At 43.4% G+C, this 9,946-nt stretch overlaps 1 protein-coding gene across 1 annotated transcript in view; it reads left to right on the top strand.

Annotated features, from left to right (window-relative positions):
* Nucleotides 1–465: 465 nt before the first annotated feature.
* Nucleotides 466–9,946, top strand: part of LOC139562695 (B-cell lymphoma/leukemia 11A-like) — a 52,693-nt gene continuing 43,212 nt past the window's right edge. Inside the window, exons 1-2 of the mRNA XM_071380627.1 lie at nt 466–912; nt 5,060–5,455. Coding sequence (XP_071236728.1) covers nt 858–912; nt 5,060–5,455 — 451 coding nt within the window. The 5' untranslated portion in view covers nt 466–857. The remainder of the gene's footprint in view (nt 913–5,059; nt 5,456–9,946) is intronic.

The raw sequence follows: 9,946 nt of genomic DNA, 5'->3' as shown, positions 1-9,946 counted from the left end.
AGATGTCTCTCTCTCTGTGTTTCTCTCTTTCTTTCTCATTCTCTATTTCTCTCTTTCCCTCCCCGCATGCAGCATACGTCTGGCCCCCTTCGAGCTCCTGTCCACTGGCTTTCCTTGCTCTGTTTTACTTCGTCCACCCCCCCACACACCCTCCGCTCCCGCCTCTCTCACACACACACACACACACACACACACACACACACACACACACACACACACACACACACACACACACACACACACACACACACACACACACACACACACACACACACACACACACACACACACACACACACACACACACACACACACACACACACACACACACACACACACACACACACACACACACACACACACACAGTGCACATTGCTTTCATTAGACATCTCTTTCTCTCTCCCTCACTCTCTCCCTCCCCCAAGTACCTCTTGTCCGGCCCCCTGATCTTTCTGTCCATTGGCTTCCCCGGGTCTATCTTTCATGTCCAGCCCCTAATGAGTGTCCATTGGTTTTGTTATTTCCCTTCCCTCCTCCCACTTTGCCGCTTCGCCCTGCCCATGTTTTGTATGTCTGTGTCCATCCATCTCCTGACGTTCAAGTTCGCAGGAACGTCACGTCCGCACTTGAACTTGCAGCTCAGGGGGGCTTTTGCCATTTTTTCATCTCTCTCCCTCGCTCTCTTTTAAAAAAAGCCATGACGGCGATCCCACAATCCATCTTCCCTGCGCCATCGTTGTATTATTTCTAATTTATTTTGGATGTCAAAGGCATTGATGAAGATATTTTCTCTGGAGTCTCCCTTCTAACCCGGCTCTCCCGATGTGAACCGAGCTGAACGCTGCCACCAGCCACCATGTCTCGCCGCAAGCAAGGCAAACCCCAGCACTTAAGCAAACGGGATTTTTCGCGTAAGTACATCTAAATTGTCATTTCTACTTTTACCACGCTCCTTTCTACCCAGTCCAATACTGTGTCCATTCAGAAAAGCGGAAACTGGGTTACATGGAGCGTGATTCAAACAGGCACTTTGGACACTGGACTGCACGGACCCGCGGTCAAGTGGACTTCACCGTGAAATCGAGGGGAGAATCTCCCCGGGTGAAATACATATGCGCGCATAGCATATTCTACCCAGGCTGAAAGAGAAAAGTTTGATCCAGCTTTCGCCCCTGCGAAAAATCGGAGAAGTTTGCAGCGAGAATGGCATTACATTCACAGGCACTGGCTTTAGTGCCCCCGTTGCCTCCGCCACTAAAGTGCATAGGCTACATTAAGGTACGCGGAGCGTATGGGTATATGCATGCTTTCCGCGGAGCAATGTAGAATATCGCCCGGAATATCCTGTACCGGTGCCTGTCTTGGATCGAGGCAGGTTTCTCCCCTCTCGTGCTATTTTTGGAAGGGTTTCAAAAACCTGGAAGTGGATTTTGTTTGGGAAAAATCTCGTGTCCAACTGTTTACAAGCACGGAGCGCGCGTGTAGCTCCTCGAAATATATAAAAACGGCTTATTTGTACCCTGCTTGTCTTATATCCTTATCGAACGGATTGTAGTGTTTACATTGATTCTGCAAGGTGTCCTCATATAGTGGCGGGAAGCATATGCTTCATGCTGTCTCGAGTAGCCTAGTAAAAGAGGGTGCTTTCGTAAAGAGCAACAGGACCAACGCATTTTCTTTTCTGTAGCCTATTTTTCTTCCTACTTTTTAGCAACCCACATTTGGAGCATTGGTATTTATTTTAGTTTATCATGCAGTTCATTACCCTAAGGTAAGCCAAAACAGGAATAACAATGAAATGTTACTTTTACTGTAATTACAATGTAAAGAAAATGTTGAATAATAATACATTGTTATGTTTAACTAGGCTATATGGAAAACTCTGCTTAGCACACATTTATTTTGATATGGTTGATTTAGTTTGCATACATAACCAGCATGTTTACGATGTTACAAGCTGCAGGCAGTTAGCTAAATATGCGTTTGTAACAAGAGGAATCACTAAGGTAGCCAGTCCAATACCCGTTGTTGCCACACCGTGTATTTGTCCTACAATCGTCCATTCAGTAGCGCTCGAATGGTGTTATATGCGATAACATGCCCTAGATCCACGTTGTTGTAACATTGTATCGTATCATGTGGCATTATTAGGTTTCCGCATGAAGTCGAGCGGCTTTAGCCATATCTCTGGGTCTCAGTGTAGCCAGGGCATACTGCCCAGCTGCATCGGCAGGCTTTTGTTCGTGTCGGAATCTCGTCGCTAGGAGGCAGACAACGATCAGAAACTGGATGTGAACTTGAACCTGATCAATTTCACCGCCACCTCAATCTACATATATGAGGATATGTTTAGAATGCAGGGAAATGCATAAGGGGATTTTAAACGGCACGTTTCCCCTCCTCTTTTCTCTCCAGTTTCGAATACAGTTTTTTTCTACAGGGGTATGGAAGTTGAACACTTTTCAATACAAATGTCAACATTCTGTAGTCCTATAATTTGTCAAACTACCTAAACGCAAAAATCTCCATAAAAAAATCTTCAGACCCTTTTTATTTGATTTGAAATCGTCGAAAATATCATATTTTACAATAAAAAAATAGATGTATTTAATGTGAAAATGCATCACAAAACTTGTCCATATGAATAAAAGATAGACCCATGATGGCTTTAAATTAAGGTTTGAATGTTTTTTTTGAGCACATATTTTGTATTAGGACAAAAATTGCTATTAGTTGTCCATATTTCCTGCCGATAAGGAAGGTATCAATAGTGTTAATGGTAGGCTAATCAAACCCCTGAAATGGAATGGAATTTACAGAAGTGGGAGAAGAGACATGTTACTAATGTTTGCCACCTTTCTTTCCTATGGGCTGTGCATCAAACAACACACATCGTTTTTGTTCACATTGTGCAGAAATTACAGTTGTTTTAATAGCATGCAGAATGAAATCACTTTCAAATGCATGAATTACTGTGTAGTGCTGCCTTACATAGCGTGGTTATAGCCTGTTAGAAAATAATTGTTCCACGACAGTTTTCTTCTTTTTATTGATTTGCCACGCCGAATTGAATTAGTGACAAATCATGTTTATCCCACACATTATAGGAATAGGCCTAAAATGTAATGTATCTCAGTGTACTCTGATGCAGCCTATAGTTTCGTTTTTATCTGATATCGATTGCATCACATTGGTTTAGGAGCCGGACATGTATTCGTGGAAGTGATATTATTCAGTTAATGTTTTGAATATGTACATATGTCCAGGTTTCTCGTCTCCTTCAATTCCATTTAAAGCAGTTCAATGTAGACGGCACAATATGGCGCTAAATACTTTGCATAGGCCTCTGCAGAAAAATATGCAATCAAATAATATCATTAAAATAGGTGTTTATCCCTTTGTAATTAAAACCAACAATGCGTTATGCAACTCTATAAAATCTACTCTCAGTTCAAGTTTAAGGTGAGGGCTTAGTCTGCTTTCATTAGATTTTATCCAGTGAATTTAATGCCTAGGGCTGTTGTATAACCTCGGCTGTTCTGGTGGTAGACCTGACGTTAAATTAAGGGTAGTAACCGCGCAATGTTATCTCTATGTCCCTGTTCGCTCGCAGATGTCGTGTAGGATTGCTCGTTCAAATGATATTTCCTTGCGCGCGGTGGGAGCCAACCCACATTCCGCTCTCTCTCTCTCTCTCTCTCTCTCTCTCTCTCTCTCTCTCTCTCTGTCTCATACACACACTCTCTCCCTCTATCTATTATCTATCTGGCTCTAGGTTGGGCGGAAATAAATGTAACCTCAGTTCACAGGATCCTATCTATTTTATCAAACATCCCTACCAATCATCAGCCACTACAAATTGAAATCTATTTTTTGATTCTCAGTGGTTTTAAGTTCATTAAAATGTGAAATTGGCAGCTTAGTAAAGAAGGTCAAGATGCTTAACCATTAGGAAGCTAAAAAGAAAGCTACTCTCACCTCAGAGCGACAGATTTCAAACACGACGGGCCGCTCAGTAGTAGGCTACTTAGTAGTAATAGTAGACTCCTGTCTAACCTCCCTTTGTGGTGAAATATCTCCCATTTACACAGCTCGTCGTCTGTCCGTGTATAACAAGACTCACACTCCCCGTGTGACAAAAGGCAACTTTCAAACGAGTCAAGCGTTAATCCCGGCTTCCACGGCGAGTAATTTACTTGAACGGTTCCTTAAGGCTGATTTCCGGCTGTAAAAGTGGTTATATAGGAACTGTAAGTCACACATGCAAAGAGTCCAGGAGAGTTTTTTATTTCGAAACACTCAGGCTGCTTGTCTTTTCTGCGCACACATATGTTGGAAACATTTGTAATTTCCCCCATAATGAATTGAGAGAAACAAGCTTTATCCTATATGAACTATTATTCTATCACACATTGTAATTCTTCTGCACCTACAAATACTCTTTTGAATATGAAAAACACATTTTTAAAACGATATTTGAAAAAGCATTAAACATTTTTCCTTTTGATTTTGAAGTATCCAACTGTCTCTCTGCTACTACGCTTCTGATTACTACCAGTCTATTAAACAAGTCATTACATTATACCAAGTTGTTATCTATCAAACTAAGGCTTTATTTGTCATACCCTACAACCCCAAATAATATTTCACATCCATTATAAAGCCTGCCTTTGATTAGATGCCTTTCTTAGTCGTTGTTATGTTAATTTCAATGGATGTAAAAGTAGAAGTTGTCATAGTATGAAATTGACAGGCTGATAAGTGGAGCTGTCTGTCAAATGCCAGTCACACCAAAAGTTAGACACACACTTTTCGCTGCAACACCGCCCAGGCATTACTGCTACTGCTACTGCTACTGCTACTGCTACTACTACTACTACTACTACTACTACTACTGGGGGTGTAGTCTGATGACTACTACTAGTTTTGGCAGAATGGTGAGAGAGAGCAAGCCAAAGCATGTGATCATTGTTCTGCACTGTTGTTGATACTGCTCAATTGAACATTACGCCTCTAATTTCCCTTCTCCCTCCCTCCCTCCCTCGTTCCTGCTTACAGCCGAGCCCCTGTCTGCCATCGTCTCGGAGGAGCTCTCGTCGGAACGCTGCTCGCAACGCTCGGACCGTTCAGAGAATGGCACGGGCACACTGCGGGTTGCCGTGGAGACGGAGCATGACCTGTTGACCTGTGGTCAGTGCCAGGCCACCTTCCCCCTGGGGGACATCTTGCTCTTCATTGAGCACAAGAGGAAGAGATGTCATGGACCCCCCTGTCTGGCCAGGGGCCTAGACAAGCCCCCCTCCCCGTCACCAGGCCTGGCCCTCACTCCCTCGCCCTTCCTGGCCTCACTCCGCACGCGCCCCGTGGAGGTGGGCGTCCAAGCCACGCCGGGGGCCGATGACGACCGCTTCTCGTTGCCCAGAGGGATCTGCCCCAAGCAGGAACACATCCCAGGTAACCACCGTTCCCCACAACATGTTGTCGTTAAATTAACATTAGGAGCTGTGTTTCAAATTGATATACAGTATCTCTGTTGGCGTAGGTGAACTTGAGTGAACGTGCAGAAACATGTGTGCGTCATAAGGGTAGCCGTGCAAGGGGGCATGTTTAAGTTTTGAAGTGTGTCACAAACCACTATTATATGCAGTGACGTGTTTGAATATGTATAGCCCGTGTGGGCTTGTGTGTTTATGTTGGGGAGGCGGGGGGTGTTGTGTAGTGTGTGTAAGCATAGACGGGGTACTGCAGAGGCCATATATTGGGCAGAAATGTTCCCTCTCCCTGTAGGATTTGCAGTCCTAAGAGACCCAGTGTGAATGCGACTGCCATGATTGGCTCAGATTGGGTCCTCGTTTAAGTGATCCATCTGATTGGCTAGGACTGATAGGCTAGGGGCGGGGTCTATTCCGGCTAACCACAACTGTGAAACATCACAGGGAAGCCCAAAAGAATAGGATAAAATAAAAACATTATGACTTGATTTATGGATTATTATCTCCTCCCTGTCTCAGATCGCCTTGTTCTTGCTGGCTGGTGTTCTTAATTAGAGACACATATGCGTCATAGTGCTACTGATCTCTAGCGGTGTGTGTGAATATGTGTGTGTGTGTCTTTACGGCTACATGTGTGTGTGTGTGTGTGTGTGTGTGTGTGTTTGTGTGTGTGTGTCTGTGTGTCAGCCTGCAGAGGGGAAACAGTTAACTTGGCACAGCAGTTGACCTCAGATCCATTGAGTTTGACAGAGAGAGGATGGGGGGAAGGTTGGTTTTCCACGGTAATCAAATATAGCCCAATGGCAAAGTGACACTGGTAACCTTGACTTAGTGGCCATTTTGCAATGGCCTAAATTGGGGCACAGGGTGGGTGCACTGGCTGGCAATGCTGCGGACTCAACCCACCCACCATGCAGGGAAACAAAGGTTTGGCACATGGGTCAATGTGTGTGTGTGTTTGTGACACTGTGTGTTGGAGGGAGTGGTTTAGAGAGTTTTATATAATTACACGGTTGTGCAGTGTGTATATGCCTGTAAGAGGGCATACACAAATTCTGTGATGTATGTGTTTTTGTCTGTGTGTGTGTGTGTGTCCACGGTTTCTCTGGGATATGTGTTCATGCCTTTTCAGGATGTGTGTTCCAGTTTCCCCATATAGGCTACAGCTTTATAGTGTGTGTCATTCCATGTGTGTGTGTGTATGCTTCCGTTTGTGTGTCCTGTTGTGAGGCTCTCATCTGGAGTGTGTGTGTGTAACTCTATCGGTGTGTGCCGCTTGCACGGTGTGTGTCTGGGGGCTCTGTGAGAAATGCTGCTGTAGTTCTCTCATGTGGCTCTAGCAGATGTCTCCCGATCTCACTGTGGTCTCTCCCCACCACATCTTACACCAGTAAACAAAGGCTTGCATATTCTTACCCTCTCTATTTCTCTATTTCTCTATTTCCTTTCTTACTCCCTTGTTTCCTTCTCATTTCTCTAACTCTCTCTTACTCTCTCTGCCATTTCTTTCCCACCTCTCTCTCTCCTCCTCTTTCTCCCTTAGTCTTTCTTTCTTTTTCACTCTGTGCAGTATAACAGCGGAGGAGTGTACACTCGGTTATGATGGCTCGCCGAGGAAGAGTCGTTTATTTAAAGCATCTTAACGCCACTAATTATTTGTTATAGTGTAGTTTTTCTGTCTATTTCAATTAGGGTTCTCTTTCAGTGGTTGACTGGCAGCACTAAATAAGGCCTGGGAAAAGATGAACTAGTAGGATGGATGCGAGCAACAAAACAAGACTGTTAATCACTCTGCTTGTAAACAACGGCAGAAATGCTGGGAATATAGAGAGTTAAAGGGTGGATTTCAAGGTGGCCATCATTACAGTTCCTCGGGATATTATTTTACAGTTTTCATCTGGCCTGTCTTATATGTTTGTGTTTGAGTGTGCAAGTGTGTGTATTGTATAGAAATGCAAGGTAGTGACTGTGTCTCTGTTTTATTCCATCTCTTCTCATCAGGCTAGATATCCAGGTTTTAGGCAATGAGTCATCCTCATCAACAATAATTTAGATCTGACCTTTGATCCTTTAATATTGGTTTCGTGATTGGCTTCTGGATTTTGGTATGGAATAGATTCCAGACAGGCCCATTTCGGTGGTACGTTGTGCTGAGAAATGTAGTGTAAGGTGAACCACACTGTGTGTGTGTGTGTGTTTTTTTTTGTATGAGTGTGTGTGTGCAGTGTGTGTGTGTGCGTGTGTGTCGGTCTTACCTGGTTCCCTAGCTCATTGTCTCCTTTAGTTCAATCTTAACGGATCGGCAATGCTAATCAGGGTCGTGTCTCGACTCTTGTGTGTGTGTGTCAGCTTAGCCGTTTTGTTTTTAAGATAAGATGTTGCTGCAATTTCAGCACAAATGATCACAGCCATTTAAACACACACACACACACACACACACACACACACACACACACACACACACACACACACACACACACACACACACACACACACACACACACACACACACACACACACACACACACACACACACACACACACACACACACACACACACACACACACGATCTCAGCCAGCAGCTAAACTGGGTTATTATTTACATCATAATGTAATGGGTGAGACACGTCTGATGGGGTCAATGGTAGTATAAATTAATGTTATGTTTTGGAATCATTAGGTGTGAATTATTTATGTTTTATATTAAAAATAATATTATAACTATTATTATATTAATCCATTTTTATTGTAATTTTTAACAGTCATTTTTGTAATTCTTTGTTTTACACAATGCAATATCAGTAACAGATTTTTACAGCTATAGAGTTGTTTTTGTATTGTTTCTGCACCATGAATATTTATTACTGTGTATTATTGCATTGGTAAGTGTGGTAGTGGGGAGTTTGTCATTGGTATGTACCTTAGGAAAATATGGAGCATTGCTCTTGTGGTGTAATACCCTTATTTACATATCAAACAGCTCTGTTTGAAAAGACAGAAGGCAGTACCTGTCGGGGAGTGTGTGTGTGTGTGTGTTCCATATGGATTGTTGTCCTTGATTTTACTACAACCACATTAGGTTGGGATCTCTTACGCTCTTTAGTCTATTAATTAATGCTACACTGTGTGTTCTGTGAGTACCAACACAGCACTAAAACTGATTGTGCCATGTGTAATGTCATTGTAAAAAAGCATGATTGATTGTGCAACACTGAAATAAATTATTCTTCCACTAACCCCATCACAATATGGTATACAAAGCACTTGAGCCTTGTTGTTACGAAGATAGCTCTGTCCCTATGACTTTCTCTGGCTCTGTATATTCCAATGTACACTATATGGTCTGGAGTCTCTGCATATGTTGTGCTGTTGATGCTACGGCTAAGCTAAAGCTGGGCTATGACATGATTGCTGTTGCGGTGTGGCAGATCAGGCGATTAGCCCGCACCGCTAGCACTGCTAGTGTTTATTAAATGCACCTTTATTTTTTGCTTAAATTTCAGCGCTCTCTCTCTCCCACTCTTTTTCTCTCTCAAACACTTTCTCTATATCATTTTTAATCATATTTGATGCTTTTTCTCCCTTGTTCTCTCTTTTGCTTATCCATTTCTATGCCTCTCTTTCTATCTATCTCTCTCTCCACTTCACTATCTTTGCAATAGTGTTAAAAGTCAATGCAAATCGGGGGCACCCAATCGGTATGGAATCAATTACATTGTGTGAGTGCATGTGTCATGTGGGCGTGTCTGTCTGTGTGTGTCTGTCCGTGTGTGTGTGTGTGTGTGTGTGTGTGTGTGTGTGTGTGTGTGTGTGTGTGTGTGTGTGTGTGTGTGTGTGTGTGTGTGTGTGTGTGTGTGTGTGTGTGTGTGTGTGTGTGTGTGTGTGTGTGTGCATACGAGCCAGCTGCAGTCTCTGATGCCAAAACGCCATGCTGAACTAGTGAGTGAGTGTGTGTGTCTGTGTGAGAACAAAGCATCAGAATCTCCCTACCATTACCCCGTCGTCTCTCGCTGTCTAAATCCCCCACCACTTCATACGCCACTGTCTGTCACGACACCAGGGATCATCAAAGAGTCATTTGGTTTTGCTGGGAGGGTGTGTGGAAACATGCTCTTATGCTGGTCTAGCAGGCGCGTTTCTCTGCTTGTCTTTCCTAGGCCCCTCTGTAAGGATTGGGTTGAAGGAGGTGTGTGGAAGGTCATTTATCGCACCTCGAATAGAGCAGTTGTAACGTTGAGAGAGTGGATGATCGGCCAAGGAAAACGTGTTCTATACACTTTGGCTGGAGATACACATTGAACTTACCATGGCATAAGCAAAACAATGAGAATCGTTCTGTCTTTTAACTTCCATTACATTAGAAGGTTAAAGGACCCTGGATTGAATGGCTTGTTCTGCATGGCATATTTTGATGCCATGGCGATGGTCTCTGTGTTATTATTGACATTTTAT

This window comes from Salvelinus alpinus, chromosome 32, assembly GCF_045679555.1.
Source record: "Salvelinus alpinus chromosome 32, SLU_Salpinus.1, whole genome shotgun sequence".
Classification (NCBI taxonomy): Eukaryota; Metazoa; Chordata; class Actinopteri; order Salmoniformes; family Salmonidae; genus Salvelinus; species Salvelinus alpinus.
The sequence above is the reverse complement of the archived record's forward strand: the minus strand, read 5'-3'. Positions and strand labels throughout refer to the sequence as shown.